Source organism: Marmota monax, unplaced genomic scaffold, assembly GCF_021218885.2.
Source record: "Marmota monax isolate L192 unplaced genomic scaffold, Marmota_monax_Labrador192_F-V1.1 WCK01_AAM20220418_F8-fsc00029, whole genome shotgun sequence".
NCBI classification, from domain to species: domain Eukaryota; kingdom Metazoa; phylum Chordata; class Mammalia; order Rodentia; family Sciuridae; genus Marmota; species Marmota monax.
The window spans coordinates 15536024-15557977 of NW_026693024.1; the positions used below are offsets into that span (position 1 = coordinate 15536024).

Here is a 21954-nt window from a genome sequence, read left to right on the forward strand (position 1 = left end):
AACAAACAAAAAATGGTGACGGGTGGCTGGGAATGTGGCTTAGTGGTTAAGTGCCCCTGGGTTTAACCACCGGTTACCCGACACACCCCCACCCCACCCCCCCACCCCCCCACCCCACCCCGCCAAAAAAAGTTCCTGGGGTGAATTCAGTGATATTATGCTTGCATAGCACATGCAAAGCTCTGAGTTCTATCCTAAGCACTGCAGAAAAGAAAACAATAGAAAAGAAAATTCTAGCAATGCAAACTTAAAAATGAGACTATGTGGTTAATCCCTATTCTTTCTGAACTTATATAAATAATCATGTCATATTTGATAAAACTAAACTTATTTTACAAACGAATTAGTATTACTTTGATTATTTTTGGTAAAAATGTAGATGACAGAGTAAAAAACTATGTTTCAGAATAAATACCACAGTACATCTGTTACTAGACTGTGGATAGAATCAGACCAACACTCAGCAAATCATGATGAAGCACTGTGGATGAAGAATGACTAAGAGCACATGTTTTTTCAAAGAAGATCTTGTGTAATTATAGAGTATGCCCCTGAAGATGTCTTGTGATTTTCAGAACCAAATTTCCAACACACCTTTATTCTTACTGATGTACTGAAAATGTTCAGTGACCAGCCATGGCAACAAACTGACTAGAAATTTTTTTTTATTATTGAAACTATTTAAATAATTTATATTACCTGTATATTGCTGATGTTTTCAAATTAAAAATTTTAATTGGCTAACCAGTTTCCTAAAAAAAAAAGAATTCCCACCACTCATTATTGTCTAATCAATGGTCTATGACTTCTCAGCACTGTGGTCTTGCCCTGCCACCTAAAACTGAGCATCCTTCAGGCTTGATGTGTTTGTGGTTGAGGGTACAAGGAGGATTTCTAACACTCACCATTTACCCCACTACAAACATAATCCTGGTCGACTGCCACCACTACTGACAACCACTGCCACTCCATCCTGACAACGAACCTCACAATCAATGCAGGTGACAGAAGCAAAATCCTATTCACATTCCAGGGAACCCAAACCCAGTGCACAGAGGGTTTTGTGTGGGGACGACAAAGGTACAAGCAGGTCTCTGAAGTCTGGTTTGCTCTAACACTGCTGCTTCCTGGCTCTGCAACTCCTGGTAACTTATTCAATCTCTTCTAGTCTTGTTTTCTTATTAGTAGAGAAGAGTGTACACCTCCTCAAATGGTCATTCTGATGATTCTATGAATCAATTTAGATTAAGATTTTTAAGCACTGTGTCTGATACATATTAAGTACTCAGTAAATCATCATAACTTAATTTTTCTTGAAGATGATGAGAAATCTTAATCATATCTACATTTTAGAAAAAAGTGAATATCTTAAAAGTATATAAATAAACTGGGGGACAAGACTGTAGACAGGGAGACTAATTGGGAGACTATCACTATAACTGAGGCTGTAAACATGTGGACCTGCACTCAGAAAGGAGCAGCAAAGACAGAGAGGCAAGAACAGAATCATGGACAGAGAACTAAAGAGAGATGACAGGAGAGCAAGAAAGGGGTTATGATTGTTAGGCTTATGAGCTGAGTACATTGGTAAGAGGCAGGGTCTCATTGAGATAGGATAGCAATTTGGTAAAGTATACTTCTGTGGAAGATAATCTAGGGCTTGGTGCTCTTGGGCTGTCAGGAAACCCAAGTAGAGGCCTCTGGATGGCAGTTGGTTCTGATGGTAAAAAGATACCCAACCTGAAGACAGTGATTTGATATCGACTGCCATCTGGATAGAAGATAATCAAGGGTGCAGGAGAGCTTACCTAGGGTGGGCATGTAGGATGGAAGGAGGCAATAACCAAGACCATAGTCCAAGAGAATATCAAATAGAGGAGCATCTATAAAGCAAACTAAAACAAATGCAAGATAGAGATAGAAATTTAGAAAAATAATGTTGTCAGTTTTAAGAGATCAGATAATTAAAGATCAATTTGTAACAGATTTATCTACCTAAAAAGCTATGAAGAAAAATATAAAAATATTTAAAGTGCATCATGATTTGTTCTCTATCAATATCTTAATATTATACAAAGTTTATATATATATATATTTTTTTGTATTAAACAATATTTAATTGTGGTATGTCATGCACCTTGTTCATTCAATTTTACTTTTTTTTATCAAAAGTGAAATTATGAGCTAAATTAGTGTTTATACCTTCCCCAAATTATTCCCATGTTTATAATCATAAAAGATACTTTTCAACTTCTTTTAACCCTTATCAAAGCACAGGTAAGTAATCCCAGTGACTTGGGAGACTGCAAATTCCAAGTATGAGGCCAGTCTGGGAACTTAACAAGATCCCATCTGAAAATAAAATGAAAAAAGGGCCATGGATGTAGTTCAAAAATAGAGCACTTACCTAGCATGTGGGAGGCCCTGGGTTTGGTCCTCAAAACTGGAGAAGGGGGAGGGTGGGCCACAGGTAAACTGACAAATTCTCAAATCTACCTATGGATCCTTGAGAATTGCAGATCACTTCCTTTTTCTCTTTCTCAATGAATGCAGTATTTTATAACAATAATGCACTTCTTTGTGATATAAGAACGGGTCATAAACATCATACAAAACTTCTAAAGAAAGGGAAAATGTTGCTCGTGTTGGGGGGAGGGACACCTCTTTTTGAAATCCAGTATCAAGCCTCTCCAGCAGCAAATGAGTTCATGCCCTTTGAAATAATTACAATGTCTGTTTTCTAAGCCAGAACTAAAGATTAGAAAGAGATCTGTTTATTAGCCACAGAAAAACTGGGTCACTAAAACCACACTAGAGCATAGCCCAAAGAGGGCAAGGGAAGGGCTGTGGCAGAGAGAGGTGCACCCCACAAGTATTCCCTGCCACCAATGCTGGAGCAGCAGCGGGGATACTAAGCACACCACCTTGAGATATCTCAAGAACACCAGAATAGTGAGCGAGGCTCAGGACAATACTGCAGTTTAGCCACATTTAAGTGATGATTGATTTAATACTTCTGAAAAAAAATATAAACTCCAAAATGGTACTGGCTCATGCAAAATATCATTCGAAATTTAATAAGCTGATTCTAAGACATTGAAAGTTATTACAGACTATGTACATTATAATGCACAATCATATATAGCCAAACCATCTTTGGAAAAGGACTATTTATTTGAAAAAAAAAGTAGGATAATAATTACATTTTGCTGAATTTCAATAAACCTTTCTTGTAATTGCTAAATCTTTAGTCTTGACTACTCTTAACCTGAGAGATATACTTTAGCTTTTCACATCTGTTAACATCAAAAACCTTTATCAGTCCTAATTTACAGAATGGTATCTACACAAGGGGGAAAAGTAGTTCAGGGAAGGAGTAGTATCAACCAATTAGAGAAAACACATAATTTTTAAAGTATTAGGTCAGGGATGTCTTTTTAATACTGATGGCAAACAGATACACATTGCTCAAAATAAAGCTTGAAGAACTCAAATATCAATCCTAAACTATATTTACTGTCAACCCAAGGATTTAATAAACTGTTAAATATTCTAGCTACATCTGTTCTCGTGACTATAAAGTCTGAAACTGCCAAGATTTATTTTCTAACAGACACGTTAGAGCAAAAATTTTGTTCAGTTCAATTCCTTGCCAACTCATAGCTTAGGTTTAATTTTGAAAGAAATGTAAGATGTGGTTACACACTTATGAACAAAATCATAGCTCTCAGTCTGTTTTCAAGAGATCCCTGTCCAAGCAAGTGTGACTATATTATAATAAATATCATAAAATAAAAATTTCAATTTATTTTCATTTAACCACCTCCACCTGTGAACCATCTGAAGTCTAGCATGAGTAGGGAGAGGAAAGTAAAAAGAGAAAATGGAGAAGAAAATTGTAAGTCTGGGCCTTTTAAGATATTTTCCTTGTCTCCACTTAATTTTTTGAACTTATGAAATACAGTTATGATAGCTGTATTTACTGCCCTTGCTGTTAATTCTAGTATCTGTGTCAATTCTGAGTGGTCTGATTAATTGGCTGTCCTCCTCAATGTTTGCTTAGTAATCTTAGATTACATGCCAGACACTGTGATTTATCTTATTGGGTGCTAGATATTTCTTTGTATTCCTATAAATATTCTTGAGCTTTACTTGGGCTAGTTAATTTAGATGAAAACAGTTTGATCCTTTTAATGTTTGCTTCATGATTTGTTACAGGGGTCTGGAGCAGTACTCAGTTGAGCCAATTTCAGCTACTACTGAGGCAGGACTTTTGCAGTCTTCTTTCCAATGACCCAGCAATTTTAAAGTTTTCCCAGTCTGGCTGATGAGAATAGGCACTGTTAACTAGTCCTTTTGGAGTCCCCTTCCTGCCTTGGGGAGTTATCTCACATGCATTATCAGTACAATGCTGGGTATTCAAGGGGACCCCTCTTCAGATTTCTGAGATTTTCCTTGATTAGTTCCCTCCTCATTGCTAAACTCTAGCTGCCTGGGTTCCCTCAGACTCTCAGGCTGGTCTCCTCATCTCAGAATCGATTAGGCTCTACCTGGGTCTCCCTCTCTCCACCTGCATCCTGGAAGCTTCCCAAGGCAGGGCTCTGGGCAATCACAGGGCTCACCTCACTTGCTCCCTGTCAGTGGAGTATCAACACATCTCTTCTCTGCACAATGTCTTAAAAAAAAAAAAAAAGTGTTATCTCATTTACATTGCTTGGTTTTTACTGTATCAGGTAGGAGAGTAAATCTGGTCTCTGTCATTCCACACTGGGCAGATTCAAGGTCCACTCCCTTTTTTCTAAGAGTGTTAGAAGCTTCTCCTGCTCCACTTTCCATTCAGCAGCCAAAAGGACTGCACTGCAGAACCTCAGCAACTGGTTACTGTCTTTCTGTCTATGTCCTTTGGTGAGGGTCTGGACCTTCTCTTTTGGTTCCAGAGCCATCCCCACCCCGGAGAATACCACTCATTTGTTCCATTCCATTCTCAGCAAAGGCAGGCCTGTGTGCCATGCTCCTGCCAAACCTCTCTACCCTCCCTGCTTCTGGGTGGAAGTGACACCCATACCTTTGGTCACACCTCACATCCAGGTCAGTCTGGACAGCCATTTCTGGAAGCTCAGGAGTTCAGTTCACCCTCTAGAACATGCACTGGCCCGACACTACAGATAGGGCACACTGTCTCAGATCTCTCTCATCCTTTGTTATAAAGATTTTCTAAATTTAGTCTACATGTTACCAAGAAATAAGCACAAACAAAAAGGGCATAGTCACTTACCATTGGCTATAAACAGAAAGTAAGAGGAATGCTCACTCTCAAAATATGCATGAGAGCTCAGTCTCATCAAGAAGCAGGGACTGCCACTCAGGAGAGAGTTCTAAGAGACAATCCAATTTCAAAGTCCAAATACATCAGTAAAAAATGTTTCTGGAGTTAGTGTGCCCCTGGACAGACTTCAAGTCTAACATAAGACTGTGTTATGAGGCATTTATAATTAACTACAACTGCTAAAATCATTGCTGTTTTGTTCAAGAGGTAGCTATTTTGGGACTAATTTTGATGGTAGGCTGTATTCTTCTGAAGGGGAAAAGGTAAATATTCTAGAGTTTTGCAAATAAAAAATGTTTTAATTAAGTTACACATGTGTATGATTTTAAGTTTAATTATTGTGACAGAATTTCAATAAGGATTCCATGGATTACAGTAATAATAGATTACTGTATAGATTAGAATCTAATTTCTCTTCAGTTCTAATTCATCCTCTAAAACATGCCTATTGTTCATGACTCAGCCTTTGCACCTACTGCTCCTTCCACTTGGAACTGCATGACCCTAGGTCCTCAGGAAATTGCCTCCTGTTCAGGTCTCAGTTTTTGTCTCCTCCTCAGAAGAGCCTCCTTGCTTGCCCTGCCTAATGAGCCTAACCACCACTATAACATTAGCCCATTTTATTTTGTTCAAAGCCTATTTTATTACTTGAAATTATAATTTGTATACATTTTTTTTGTCTGTGTTGTTCCATGACTAAGAATGCAAGCTGCTTCTCAAAGTTCATTTTTACAACTGCTAGCTAGACAAAACCAGGTAAATGGCTTTAAGTTCTGTGTTTTGGCTCAGAATATTAACTCTTTTTACTTTTTCAAAAAACATATGTCCTACTGATTACAGAAGCATCTGCACAGGACCCATGAGTTAGACCCACAGGGCTGTCTGTACATGCATTTTTGGAACTAGCTCCCAATTTAGCAACTGGCATCAGTATGCATCTTCAACATATAGCCATAGTTCCTCTACTAGAGAATGTTTTGCTAGCTATCAAGCAGCATCTGCCCTCGTCCATAAGGGCACCATTAATAGGAACATCATCTTACATGCAGTTACTAGAGTTGGAGTTTATGAGTATTTTCTCCCAACAATCACACAGTTCCTTATGTGTCACTTTTCATCAGATAACCAGCTGGAGAAGGATCCTCTTATTCACTGCACAAAGACTTGTACTAAACCATCTATTCAAACATTTCTCAAGGATAGATAATAGCTATGAGAATCACCCCCATGAGTTCCTAAATTGATGTTTGTTTCTTTTGCCCACTATGAGAACTATGGCCGCAATAAGCCCAGTTTCTGAGAATGGGTCACACTCCTGTTTTAGTACCCTGCTTTAATAAGCAGGGAATTTATTCCATGCTGGAAATGCCCATCACATACATATAAAAAATCATATACCCATTCTCAGATGTAGATACACTCAAACATCAAGAGGACAAACTGGGAGAGTCTATGACCCTGGCTCTGATGCTAACCCCAAGTAGCTAGATGATTACATGCAAATCAACTTCCTTCTCAACTCCAACCCACAACCCTGATGGGAGCTGAATGTGAAGATGCACAGCAGCCCACTGCAGAAACTCTCAACACCAGAGGAGCATGAGAAACCATCCCACCTCCCTACACCAGCCATTGTCTGTCCTAGACCTTCTGGAAAGCCATAGGGTATGCAGATATTTTTAGTTTTTAAAGCATGTCATATGCATGCACACAACATTTTTCCAATCTTGTATATAATCTTCTTTAGAGCAAGATAAGGAAAATCATTAGTTTAGTTTGTCCAGCAAACTAAACAAACTAGTTGAACTAGTTGTTAGTTCAATTAAATTAAAATCATTAGTTTAGTTTGTTAAAAAGAAAGGATGTTTGTTTTTAAAGAAATTCTTCCCTTGTGAGTCAGAAAATTAAAAGTTTAGTTTTTGCTATCAGTATTTAAAAATTTCTCAAAAGGTGCTACAAAGAATACTAAGTTGCCAAATTTTAATAGGTACTACATACAGATTTATTCTGTGAGCAAGTGAGTTGTGAAATGGTGAGTCAAATAAATGTCTATACTACAGGAATTCTCTGAATCTTAATACACATGAACTGCAAAGCTCTGTGAGGCAAATACCGAATACAGTGATTCTGGAACTTACTGGATCACAGAATATCTTACAGTGGCTATCTCGGCCGAATGTTTCATGTAAGACACTTTAAGGAATAAAAAAATTTGAATTTTATTTGTATGTTTATAGAACATGTGCATTGCCTTAAGTGAAACAGCAGCTCTGAGGGTTTATTTATAAAAGACTGGCAGCTGCCCCAGCTTTCTCCACCTATCTGTCCAGCAGCCACATTCAAGTCTTTCAGAATTTTCATCTAATACTTACATTTATTATTTCTAAATAATATCCCAAAGTTGATTTCCCGCCGCCCTTATTTTAAATACTGCAGGTTTTCTGCTGTAGAAGACGAGAATTAGCTTTCCACACGCTTCCTGTCACTCAGTACAAATATGCTCCCTCTCCCCAGAAAGTGCTGCTGCAAACCTGACTTACATTATTATGCTATCACATGAACACTGCTACAACTGAGCCACCTGCTGTTTTATTCCCTTTCTTATAAAATTCTGTTTTCCTTTAGAGTTGATATTTTTCTGGTTGTTGTTTTGGTTTTAAAAAGCATACCTTTTACTAAACAACCACTGAACTCTCACCAGAGCTTATAAAACTCCTCTCAACACAGTGGGTACGTTGATCCACTTAGTGTCATTCTCTTCCCCTTGGGAACTCTGCTTTTGGCGCCACGGGGCTCCGCTCTGCATGGCCCTCCCAGCCTGCTGAGGCTTCTTGTCATGGGCATCTGGGAAGTCCCCTCTGTTTCTCTTTGGGCTCCTCTCTCCTCTGTGTCTGATTTCCCTCCTTCCTGGTTTACTCTGTTGTTTGTGACCTTACTCTCCAGTAGCTTCCTAAAAACATGTTCACATGAGCTAAACTGAAGCCCTTCTACACCTGAAATGATCTTATTTCCTCATGCTTGATGAAGATTTTGCTAAGTAAAGTTGGATGTGATGGTGCACACCTATAATCCCAGTGGCTTGCAAGGCTGAGGCAGGAGGATCCAGAGTTCAAAGCCAGCCTCAGCAACTTAGCAAGGCCCTAAGCAACTCAGTGAGACCTCTATCTCAAAATAAAATGAAAAAAGAACTGGGGATGTGGTTCAGTGATTAAGTGACCCTGGGGTTCAATCCCCAGTCCAAAAAAAAAAAAATTTTTTTTTTTTTTTGGCTAAGTAAATATTCTAAGTAAAAAACATTTCCTACTTTAATTACTGCTGTTGAAAGTTGATGCTCCTTTTGATTCCTGATATTCAGTATAAAACCTCCCCCCCGCCCCCCCCCCCCAGTGCTGAGGACTAAACTTCAGGAATGCTAATCAAATGCTCTATCACTGAGCGACATTTCCAGCCATCTTTACTTGAAATGCAAATAAATTTACAAAAATATGTACTGACAGTGGCTCTTTCTCCACTCATTTTGAACTTAGTTCAGTGGTAGAGTACTGGCCTAGAATGTTCCAGGGCATGTGCATGATCCCTGGTACTGCAAAAAAAAAAAAATTCTCTTAGTCTCTCATTCTTTTTTGTTTTGTTTTATATACTATTAGTTTATTTGCCCATTATATTGGCTACCTCATTGAATATTATTTCTTAGTTGTCCATTTGTATTTAAGAGAGAGACCAAGTCAATGAACAGTCATGCTCAAAAGTGTGGAACTTATCATCCCTAAATGTCCCTACTTGCAAGTCACTTCTCCTGAGTTGGCTGGTTTCCCAGATGAACCCTCCAATCTTCTACATGGGGAGTGTTTATTTGGCTGCCAGAGTTCTAGAAGTCAGTAGGGAAAGAGGCCTAAAGGGTCTGATTAACACACGTACTCTCCTTCACTCCCTGGTTCTACTCTGTTGCACTCCTCCTGCCTTGAGTGTGCCTAGAATCTCCAGGAGCCTCTCAGGTGCACTCCCACATTGCCTGAGGAGTTCAGGTGGGGATAATCATCTGGCTGACAAGAGGCCCAGGGACCAAATTCCTCCTCACATGCACTGTCAGCCACTTGCCATGCTTTCAGCACACCCCATCTTTCCAGGCTCTTGGTGCTGTCCACTCCTGAGCCTTTCAAGAATTCTGAGGTGCATGCCAACTCATTATTCCAAGCCCCTCTACAGGCACGCAGGGCTCAGCTTGGGTTCAGCCTGCACTTCTCTGCCAGTTGCCCACCCACTTCCCATCTTCCAAAAAGCTGGCATATCCTCTGGTCTACTGGTACTTCCCCTTCTATCTTCTTGTTCTTTTGAATTATAACTTTTAACTTTGGCATTTTAGTGAGTTTTCAGTGAAGATAAATGACTAATCAATAGTATTAAGTGGAAGTTCTATATTAATGAAACTATTTTGAGGTAATTACACTAGCCTTCATCAATACCCCATTTTGATACCTCAGTATTGAATAACAATAAACAAGGAGTTTAAAATGCAAACAAAACATTTCTATATAGTAAAGATTCTACGTGACTTATTTTAAAAGATACTTGCCTGAATAAAAATGTTCAACTCTTTCACTTTTGTACCCAAAATATTTATACTATAGCCAATTATTAGTCATATAAATAATTACACTAAATAAATTGATTCCAAAAATTTCTTTAAAAAAGATCTTTCATCTTTTTATCTGAATAAAATAGGCTAAGCATTTCAGAAAGATTACAGTTTACAAATAGATGCAAGCAATTTCTCATATTTATTATTTCCATTATTTGTATTAAGAGAATTAGAATTATTCAGAATTTCCAGTGATTCTGTGCACTAAGTAGGTTTGCACTTAGTTGGGCTTTAAGAACAACAACGAAAACCCCACAAAATAGTCTTTCTTCTTCAATAATCATGCCAGAAATTTTCATTATTTCTATTTTACGGTTAACAGCTGGTGCAGTTGCAAACGCCTATAATCCCATGACTCAGGAGGCTGAGGTAGGAGGACCTCAACTTCTGGGCCAGCCTCAGCAATTTATCAAGACCCTAGGCAACTTATCAAGACCCTGTCTCTACATACACAGACTGAACGTGAAAGGTTGGGAAAACTCATACCACTCATATGGACCTCAGAAGCAAGCAGGGGTGTCCATACTTGTATCAAATAAAATAGACTTCAAGCCAAAGTTGATCAAAAGGGATAAACAGACACTACACACTGCTCAAGGGAACCATACACTAACAAGACTTAATGATCATTAATATATATGCCCCAAACAATGGTGTGGCTACGTTCATCAAACAAACTCTTCTCAAGTTCAAGAGTCAAATAGACCACAACACAATAATCATGGGAGATTTTAACACACCTCTCTCACCACTGGACAGATCTTCCAAACAAAAGTTGAATAAAGAAGCCACAGAGCTCAACAATATAATTAATAACTTAGACTTAATTGACATAAAATCCTACATCACATGGAGAATAAACAATATGCTACTGAATGAACAAAGGGTTACAGAAGACATCAAAAAGGAAATTAAAAAATTCTTAGAGGTAAATGAAAACTCAGATACAACATATCAAAATCTCTGGGACACTATAAAAGCAGTACTAAGAGGAAAATTCATTTCATGGAGTTCATTCCTTAAAAGAAGGAAAAGCCAACAAATAAATGACCTCACACTACACCTCGAAGCCTTAGAAAAAGAAGAACAAATCAGCGGCAAATACAGTAGAAGGCAAGAAATAATTAAAATCAGAGCTGAAATCAATGAAATTGAAACAAAAGAAACAATTGAAAAAATTGACAAAACTAAAAGTTGGTTCTTTGAAAAAATAAATAAGATTGATAGACCACTAGCCACGCTAACAAAGAGAAGAAGAGAGAGAACCCAAATTATTAGCTTACAGGATGAAAAAGGCAACCTCACAACAGACACTTCAGAAATATAGAAGATAATTAGAAATTATTTTGAAACCCTATACTCTAATAAAATAAAGGATAGTGAAGGCATTGATAAATTACTTAAGGCACATGAGCTACCCAGATTGAGTCAGGATGATATAAACAACCTAAACAGACCAATATCAAGTGAGGAAATAGAAGAAGCCATCAAAAGACTACCAACCAAGAAAAGCCCAGGACTGGACGCATATACAGCAGAGTGTTACAAGAACTTTAAAGAAGAACTAATACCAATACTCTACAATCTATTTCAGGAGATAGAAAAAGAGGGAGTACTTCCAAATTCATTCTATGAGGCCAACATCACCCTGATTCCAAAACCAGATAAAGACACTTCAAAGAAAGAAAACTTCAGACCAATATCCCTAATGAATTTAGATGCAAAAATCCTCAATAAAACTCTGGCAAATTGGATACAAAAACATATCAAAAAGATCGTGCACCATGACCAAGTGGGATTCATCCCTGGGATGCAAGGCTGGTTCAATATACGGAAATCAATAAATGTAATTCACCACATCAATAGACTTAAAGATAAGAACCATATGATCATCTCGATAGATGCTGAAAAAGCATTCAACAAAATACAGCATCCCTTTATGTTCAAAACTCTAGAAAAATTAGGGATAATAGGAAATTACCTCAACAAGGTAAAAGCTATATACGCTAAGCCTCAGGCCAGCATCATTCTAAATAGAGAAAAATTGAAGGCATTCCCTTTAAAAACTGGAACAAGATAGGGATGCCCTCTCTCACCACTTCTATTCAACATAGTTCTTGAAACATTAGCCAGAGCAATTAGACGAAAGAAATTAAAGGCATAAATATAGGAAAAGAAGAACTTAAATTAGCACTATTTGCCGATGACATGATCCTATACCTAGCAGACCCAAAAACTTCAACCAAGAAACTTCTAGAACTAGTAAATGAATTCAGCAAAGTAGCAGGATATAAAATCAATAACAATAAATCAAAGGCATTCCTATATATCAGTGACAAATTCTCTGAAATGGAAATGAGGACAACTACTCCATTCACAATATCCTCAAAAAAAAAAAAAAAAAAAAAAACCTGGGAATCAACTTAACAAAAGAGGTGAAAGAGCTATACAATGAAAACTACAGAACCCTGAAGAAAGAAATAGAAGAAGACCTTAGAAGATGGAAGGATTTACCTTACTCATGGATTGGTAGAATTAATATTATTAAGATGGCCATATTACCAAAAGCACTTTACATATTCAATGCAATTCCCATCAAAATCCAAATGACATTCCTTGCAGAAATAGAAAAAGCAATCATGAAATTCATCTGGAAAAACAAGAGACCCAGAATAGCTAAAGTAATTCTAAGCAGGAAGAATGAAATTGGTGGTATCGCGATTCCAAATTTTAAACTATACTATAAAGCAACAGTAACAAAAACAGCATGGTACTGGCACCAAAACAGGCTGGTAGACCAATGGTACAAAACAGAGGACACAGAGACAAATCCACAAAATTACAACTACCTTATATTAGACAAAGGTGCTAAAACCATGCAATGGAGAAAGGATAGCATCTTCAACAAATGGTGCTGGGAGAACTGGAAATCCATATGCAACAAAATGAAATTGAATCCCTTTCTCTCACCATTCACAAAAGTCAACTCAAAATGGATCAAGGAGCTAGGAATCAGACCAGAGACTCTGCGTTTAATAGAAGATAAAGTTGGCCCTAATCTTCATCACATGGGGATAGGCCCCAAATTTCTTAATAAGACACCTATAGCACAAGAGTTAAAACCAAGAATCAACAAATGGGACGAATTCAAACTAAAAAGTTTTTTCTCAGCAAGAGAAATAATATGTGAGGTGAATAGAGAGCCTACATCCTGGGAACAAATTTTTACCCCTCAAACATCAGACAGAGCTCTAATCTCTAGAGTATACAAAGAACTCAAAAAGTTAACAAAAAAAGCAAATAAACCCAGTCAACAAATGGGCCAAGGACTTGAACAGAAACTTCTCAGAGGAGGATATACAATTAATCAACAAGTACATGGAAAAAATGCTCACCATCTCTAGCACTCAGAGAAATGCAAATTAAAACTACTCTAAGATACCATCTCATTCCAATAAGAATGGCAGCCATTATGAAGTCAAACAACAATAAGTGCTGGTGAGGATGGGGGGTGGGGAAGGTACACTCATACATTGCTGGTGGGACTGCAAATTGGTGCGGCCAATTTGGAAAGCAGTATGGAGATTCCTTGGAAAGCTGGGAATGGAACCACCATTTGACCCAGCTATTCCTTCTCGGACTATACCCAAAAGACCTAAAAAGAGTATGCTACAGGGACACAGCCACATCAAGGTTTATAGAAGCACAATTCACAGTAGCTAGAATGTGGAACCAACCTAGATGCCCTTCAATAGATGAATGGATTAAAAAAATGTGGCATTTATACACAATGGAATATTACTCAGCACTAAAAAATAACAAGATCATGGCATTTGCAGGCAAATGGATGGCATTAGAGCAGATGATGCTAAGTGAAGTTAGCCAATCCCTAAAAAACAAATGCCAAATGTCTTCTCTGATATAAGGGGGGTGACTCAAAATGGGATAGGGAGGAAGAGCATGAGAAGATGACTATCACTAAATAGGGAAGAGAGATGGGAGGGAAAAAGAGGGAGAAGGGGAGTTGCACGGAAGATGGAAAGAGAACCTCATTGTTATACAGAATACACATATGATGTTGTGATGAGAAAAAGAAAAAAAAAGTGTGTTACATTAGATTGGATAGAGAGAAAAGATGGGAGAGGAGGGGAGGAGTAGGGAAGATAGGAAGGGCAGCAGAATAGAATTGACAATATGATTGATGTATGTACATTCCATGTATGTATTATATGTCAAACTGCATTCTGCTGTCATGTATGACTAAAAATAAATAAAAATAAAAATAAATCATTTGGTTAAAAAAAAAGACTCTAAAATAAAAAGTCTCTAAATAAAATATAAAAAGGGCTGGGGGTGTGGCTAAGTGGTTAACCACCCAGGTTCAATCCTCAGTACCAAAGGCGGGGGGCAGGGGGAGAAAGAAAGAAAAAGAAAGCGGACAACAGGACACTGCAAAAGTCAAACTGACAGCAAGTGAAAGAGAAAAAATTTAAGCTTAGGGGCTGGGGATGTGGCTCAAGTGGTAGTGCACTCGCCTGGCATGCATGCGGCCCAGGTTCAATCCTCAGCACCACATACACACAAAGATGTTGTGTCTACCGAAAACTGAAAAATAAATACTAAAAAAAAATTCTCTTTCTCTCTCTCTCTCTCTCTCAAAAAAAAAAAAAAAAATTTAAGCTTTGGTCTTCAAGGATTTTCACAACAACTCAAATTACATTTTCTTTTTTTTTTTTTTTCTTCAATATGGGGATTAAACCCAGGGGCATTCTGCCACTGAGCTAATCCCCAGTTCTTTTTATTTGTTATTTTGAGACAGGGTCTCCCTAACTAAGTTGCTGAGGCTGGCCTTGAACTTGCGACCCTCCTGTTTCAGTCTCCCAAGTTGCTGGGATCATAGGCAGACGCCACTGCACTGGGCTGTATTTCTTTTATTTTTAATAGTTTTGCATTGTCTCAGGATAAAATATGACTTAAATTTATATCACAAGTCCAATGTCTTATTAGACAATTAGATGCAAAGTATACTGACATTTCTTAACTATTTATTTTATGAGTATTAAATGAATATCCAAATACATAAATTTTCTCAAAGTCTTAGACAAAGAATTAAATTTCTCACCCTTTAAACATCTCATCAAGATTCTTAGGTTTAAAAACTGTATAACATTCTACACGGATTTCATGCTATCCTTGAGAAAAAGAAAGTAATTTTAAAATTTTAGCTATCAGAGTATAAAGTATTTACCATTATTTACCTTTAGAGTTCAGTTACTGATTATAAACTGGTAGTCCCCAATTAGTACACTATTTTTCTTACATATTTCAGAGTAACAGGCACTATCAGCATTTGTTTATCACATCTGAGTTCATTAAAAAGAGAGTTTTTAAAAAGTCTTTAAAATGCTAGCCAAGAATTTCTAGATTAAACAAAGCTTTACAACAGGACGATGTATGAAGTACAGTTAATGGCTTTCCCAAGGACACAGAATTAGTAACCAGTGAACCAGGGAGGAGTCAGGACAATACTGTTACTATACAATTCTAACTCTAACAAGACAGATAGTCTACCATTTCAATGATACAAAACACATTAAGACTTATCCAATTAAATCATGTAAGACAAAAAAAAATTATTCAGTACATTTTGATTTTTACTTAAATTATAGGTAATGCTATTTTCCAAATACTAAATTAATTTTCACTGAGTAACAGATTATAATACAGAATTTAAAATGTATTAGGTCACTGGGTGAGGATTAAAAAATGCATGACAAATAAAATTTCATAGCTCCAAATTTATTTTTTAAATCTAGTACTGGGGACTGAGCCCTGAACCTTGCATATGATAGGGAAGAAGAACTCTACTACTGAGCTACATCCCAAGCCTGATTTATTTTTTTATCTATTTATTTATGTATTTATGAATGTTGCCCAGGTTGACCTTGAAAGTGAAATCCTCCTACCTCAGCACTCAAGTAGGTGGGACTACAGGAGGGTACCATCACAACATGTCTCATAACTCCAAATCTTATTGCTTTCTTTTTTATTTAATCATCTTAATCTATCAAAGTTTGAAGTGTATACTAAAGTGTCATATTCTATGTTTCAAACAGTCAAATTTCATCCCCTATTGATGGAAAAATCATAATATTCATATAATTCTTACATTCCAACAGCTAAAAAATATGATTTTTGGGGGGAGGGGGTGGTTACTGGGAATTGAACTCAACCACTGAGCCACATCCCCAGCCCTGTTTTGTATTTTATTTAGAGAAAGAGTCTCACTGAGTTGTTTAGTCTCCCTGTTGCTGAGGGTGTCTTTGAACCTGAGATCCTCCTGCCTCAGCCTCCTGAGCTGCTGGGATTGCAGGTGTGTGCCACCATGCCTAGCCATAATGGGTATTTCCTAAAATAGAATACCCATCTACTTACAGTTGTACACTTAACAATTCAAGTTAGCTGGTGCTAGCTAACTACCATTGGCAGAGTACTTAGCAGATGCCAGGTACCATTCCAAGCACTTTGCTAACTGAATCTTACAGCAACCCTATAAAGTTTCATTATCATCTCCATTTTACAGATGATCATTCTTCAGGGTCACATGATGTATACCCAGATTCAACCTCCTGCCAAATTTTCATTCAAAATTCTAAGCCAAAGCATGTGTAGTGGTACATACCTATAATCTCAGCTACTTAAGAAGCTGAGATAGAATTATAAATTTGAGGCTAGCCTGGGCAACTTAGTGAGACCCTGTCTCTAAATTTTAAAAAAATTTAATAATCAAAAAATAAAAGCTGAAGATATAGCTCAGTGGTACAGCCTTGCCTGGCACATATGAGGCCCTGGGCTCAAATTACAGAATTGCAATTAATTAATTAATTAATTCAAGCCTTCCTGCCATGTTCCTTGGAATTTTTCCTGCATCATAAATGAAATTAATTCCATGGCTAACTTATTCATAACAAAATATTTCCCTACCTTGGCTTCTAAAAGAGGAGATTAGCCTAACCACTATAACTCTGCTACTCTTCTCTCCTTGTCACCCATGAGTCTGGAAATCCTCTAGGTAAGGTAATTCACTCAATCAAAAGTCCTTTTACTATGAGGACAAATTCTTTTTTTTTTTTTTTAGAGAGAGAGAGAGAATTTTTAATATTTATTTTTTAGTTTTTGGCGGACACAACATCTTTGTTTGTATGTGGCTCTGAGGATCACACACATGCCAGGCGAGCATGCTACCGCTTGAGCCACATCCCCAGCCCCAGGACAAATTCTTAATATTGTCATATATGCTCTTGTAGTCTCTGTGGGCAAAATGAAATTTATAGAAACCACCTCCAGAAGGACTCAAACATATACAAACTTTGTGCATCCATTTGACCCAGGGCCCATTGCTCCACCATGTGCAGCCTGAACACCCTGCCCAATACTCTCAAAATGGGGTCCCTTGACCACCCATATCAGAATCACCTGGAAATCTTATTTTTAGCAAAACCATTGAAATGAACTTTGGATTTGGCTCTCTAAAAATGGAGTCCAGGAATCTACATTTTAAACTCTCTCCCCAGATGATTCTTTCAGCTCATTAACATTTAAGACACATCCCTAAGGACACATGGACTTGATGGAGAACTCTGACACAAAATCACTATTTTCTGCTCTGCCATATCCCTTGACATCATTCTAGAAACTCTAACAGCAATGTGATAATCCACTGATTTTACACATTAGGCTTTTGCTTTTCTGTTAAAATATTTTTTGTCAGTGACCAGTGCCTTCTGTTCACATCAGCAACCCAATCCTCCCACTGCCACTGGCTAGACCCAGAACCACTCAACTTAATAATCTTAAATCTAACAGTGTACTCTATTCAACCTATGTCTCTGTGTTCTTCCACCAAATCTACTTTTCAGCCTCAGTCAGACCCCAGTCACATTTAGAGTGTTTTCTCCCCTCTAAATACCCATCTTGCAGCTTTAGTTCCTGCTGTGCTGAGCAAACACAACAGCCAGCCTGTGCCCTCTCACCAGCACTACAGATGGACGTCCCCATGAACTTCAGAGAACACCACCCTGCACCTTCTAGCCCTATCTGAGATGGCCACTGTGGGCCTGCAATAGCTGGTTTAGCAAGCTGCAACCCTCAGGTTTCTCTTTCATTTCCATTTCAGGTTGGCCTGCTGATACAAGCATTATAAGGAATACAGAGCTCTAACTGAATTAAATAACAATTCCCTCACTTAAGCCTCACAACTCTTTGAGAAGGATACATTATTATCCACATTACAAATCAGTAACACTGATGACAAGGGAGATTAATTTGCCTGTGGTTCCATGGCTCTAATGTGACAGCAAGATTCAGCCAGCCAGCTAGCCCCTCTCCACAGCCTGTGCTCAGTTTCCTTCCTCCAGCTCTACTAACTCGAGGATAAGGAAGGAAGGAGACAGCAGCTCAGCCATTTGCCATTGGAAGGAAAGAGGCCAGGGCTCCTATATTGTTGAAAACTTTGTCCTTTGCTCTGCTGTCCTCCAATTCCACGCTGCAAATGCATGTTTTGCCTGTCCTGAGCCTTTTGAACTCATCTTCATAAAATAGCAATAGAGGGTGGCTTAAAAAAAAAAAGTTTTGGAAACCTTATCTATGAATGAGCTTTACATGTTGAAACCTATGTCTTTTGTCAGTCTGCACTTATAAAGAATAGCATGTGAAGCAGTGTGGAAAACTTTAAGATTAAAAATGAATACTGTGGCAAATTTTTCAAACTCACCTCTTACTTTTCTTGTAATTCTCCAGGTGCTGGGACTGCGTATGTTTGTACCTTTCTAACTCACACTGCCCACACAAATCCTCCAGATGCAGCAGGTGGTTTTCTACTTCCTCAAAGCTAGCTTCTAAGTGAGCTGAAAGTATATGATAAAAAGGAACAAATATCAAGAGTCAGAATTCTTGAAAAAATATCAAAAAGGTGAAAGTTTAGATTGTTATTGTTTTGTATTTATTTACTAATCTTATTGAAGCGACACTGACCAACATTAAACATATTTAAAATTATCTTTCCTGAGTATAATGCAAACTTTTGAAGATGTAGCTTTCCAAAATATTTCATTAACCAGGATGAAGAAGATATGGAGTATCTTGATTAGTTTAATGTTATATCCTAATGATCCTGTATACCACATGCAAATAACCAATTTTCATATGAGGATACAGCAAAATATAATTAATACAAATTATACCAACATAATTTAATCTTTATAATTCCAAGTTACTTCAGCATCATTCTGCCCCTGGCACATCATATACATAAATCTCCAAGATACTGGGGATATGCACAAACACTTGGTAAACACAGGCTTCTGGGTTAATCATCACTTAGTTGGGAGGGGCTCAGCTCCACCTGTCAGCTGACTTGTCTTTTCCTATGCTGCTCTGCCTGCAGACCACACAGCTTTGCAACTTTATTGAAACATGGAGATCATCTGGTTAAATTTGTCACTGAGAAGATTCAAGACCAAAGCCTAGAGAAACTAATTCAGTGCCTTACCCAAAGTCACACAGCTCGGGGAAATGTAGCTGGAATCCAAACTAAATTCCTCATAAACTACAATGATTTCCAGTTGACAGGATGCTACATAAGCTAACTTCACAAGTGGAAGGCAAGAACTGGTTGTGTTCTCATACAACAGAAAAGCTGCAGAGGTCAGACTTTAGAAGTCATCCAGTCTCACAACCATTACTTGAGCACTCACAGACATGCACCAGCCACTGGGATAGAAGAATGCAGGAGGTAGTCTTGTGCTCAGGCTGCTTGCGGTAGAGGGGAGGCATGTTCCTGTGGCAGCACAGGCTGAGAGGGCTGGGCACGAAGCTGGAGCTCAAAGGAGTGGCATTTAACACAGGTGACGGGGGAGGAAAAACTGAACAAGAAATAACTCCCAAGGAGGGAAGTAATAGTCACTTCCTGGGGTGGGAGCAGCAGAGCAGAGAAAGGGTGGCTGTGCAGCCTTCCAGGCTGGGGCTCTTTTAAGAACTATGATAAATTTCTTTGCTTATCTACTAGCTTTTCATAGGATTTTCTAGGTAAATTTCTCAAATTTCACCTGCAATTCTAGGTTTGTTAAGATGCAAAATTTTTGTCTGTTTTAAATTAAAATTTCTTTGATCCAAAGATCTATTAAATCCAGAAACATAAAATTTTAACTACACTAAATATCTGGGCTTATAAAACTCCCTCTTCTCTTTGGTATGGCTGAAGGATTAATGACATGGGTTTTGGGGGGAAAATTTTATATTGAAATTAAACTGTGATGAGAAGTAGTTTAGTAGTTCTATTCAAAGACATCTTAAGGGATGACTTATCATATCACTGCATCACTGCAACCACTGATAAATCTGGAAAAAGGCTAATAACAATAGTTCGTGGTTTTGAATCTATCATCAGAACCACATAAAACAAGTAATACATGGGATTATGGAATGCTCAATTGAAATAATTTGTAAAATCTATTTTTTTTTCTTTTTTGGACTGGGGATTGAGCCCAGGGATGCTTAACTACTAATCCACATCCCTAGACCTTTTTATTTTTTATTTTGAGATAGGGTCTCACTAAGTTACCTAGGGCTTTCCTAAGTTGCTGATGCTGGCTTTGCAATCCTCCTGCCTCAACCTCCAGAGCCACTGGGAATACAAGTGTGTGCCACCATGCCCAGCTGTAAAATCTGATTTTAATCAGTGAATAGTATCTCTAAGATTTTTAAGAATGCTATGAATGGTCCATAAGGAGTTTATGGGGCAGGGGGCAAAATCATGTTACATTAATTGACATTTACAATATTTTTAATAAATGGAAAAAATACTAGTAGACAAGCTGGGGGCTAGTACTACTAGACTAAAGAAGCAATACTCAGCTCATTCTATGGTAACTAGTTTGATAGTTTAAAAAAAAACACAAAAGCCTTTCATAGCTAACAGATTTATTTTATTAGTAACATGAACTAGAAGTGCCCTGGAATCCATTTAACTCTAAGTGACTTGGTCCTTTGGTATTACACATGAACCCTTAGCACAGGGAGGACTGGCCTCAGAGCCAGGCTCTAAAGCATAAGCATAGAAACCAAGCTTTGTCCCTCACATGTGAGAGGCAATGCTTTACCTCATCTGTGGAAAGAGGGTGCTATTGTTGGAATGTAAAAAGCACCTGATAATGCAGGAATATTTATTGATAAAATGAATATGAGAGCTATAACCTATTTAGTCCATTCTCGTTTGAATGGCCTGACTTGGTGCTTAAATGAAGGCAGGTGGGGCACGGCTAGAGGAGATGGGTCACTGGGGGTATGCTCTGGAAGGTGCCCTGTCTTCCTGGGTGCCATGAGGGGAGCAGTTTCCCTCTGCCATGCCCTTCCCCCATTATGTGCTGCCTCACCTTGGGCCCAGGGCAATGGAATCAACCCTCTGTGGACTGAGACCTTTGAAACCATGAGCTTCAAATAAACTTTTCCTTCTCTAAGTTGCTCTTGTTGGGTATTTTGGTCATGGCAATGCAAAAGCTGACTAAAGGGCTGGGGATATAGCTCAGTTGGCAGAGTGCTTGCCTTGCATGCACAAGGCCCTGAGTTCAATCCCCAGCACCATTAAAAAAAAAAAAAAAAAAAAAAAAAGCTGACTAAAATAGAGGGCTAACAATGAATATCTTGCAAAGTTGTCAAAAAGATTAGGTGATGTAAAGTACCAAAATTTAGCACTCAGTTAAATAATTTTGGTACTTTACATCACCTATGATGGAGAATTTTTTTTTATAAATATCAGCTAAGTTTTATTAAAAAATTAAACTAGTACCTTTGTTGACCAGTAATAATCATGATGTAAAAAGATGTATGGATCTAAGAGATCAAAATATCAACAACATTAATGAAGTCATATACTATGAACTGTACTCTAAGCTATGTTCTTAGATTTAAGATCCCCTGTAAATAAGAAGAA

The 21954-nt window shown here is 37.9% G+C and overlaps 1 protein-coding gene across 2 annotated transcripts in view; it reads right to left on the minus strand.

Annotated features, from left to right (window-relative positions):
- The window catches only part of Dtnbp1 (dystrobrevin binding protein 1), a 114310-nt gene that overhangs the window by 62073 nt on the left and 30283 nt on the right, over positions 1-21954 (minus strand). For both annotated transcript variants that reach the window (XM_046453528.2, XM_046453529.2), the window contains exon 6: positions 18739-18871. In XM_046453528.2, the coding sequence (XP_046309484.1) occupies positions 18739-18871 (133 nt within the window). The remainder of the gene's footprint in view (positions 1-18738; positions 18872-21954) is intronic.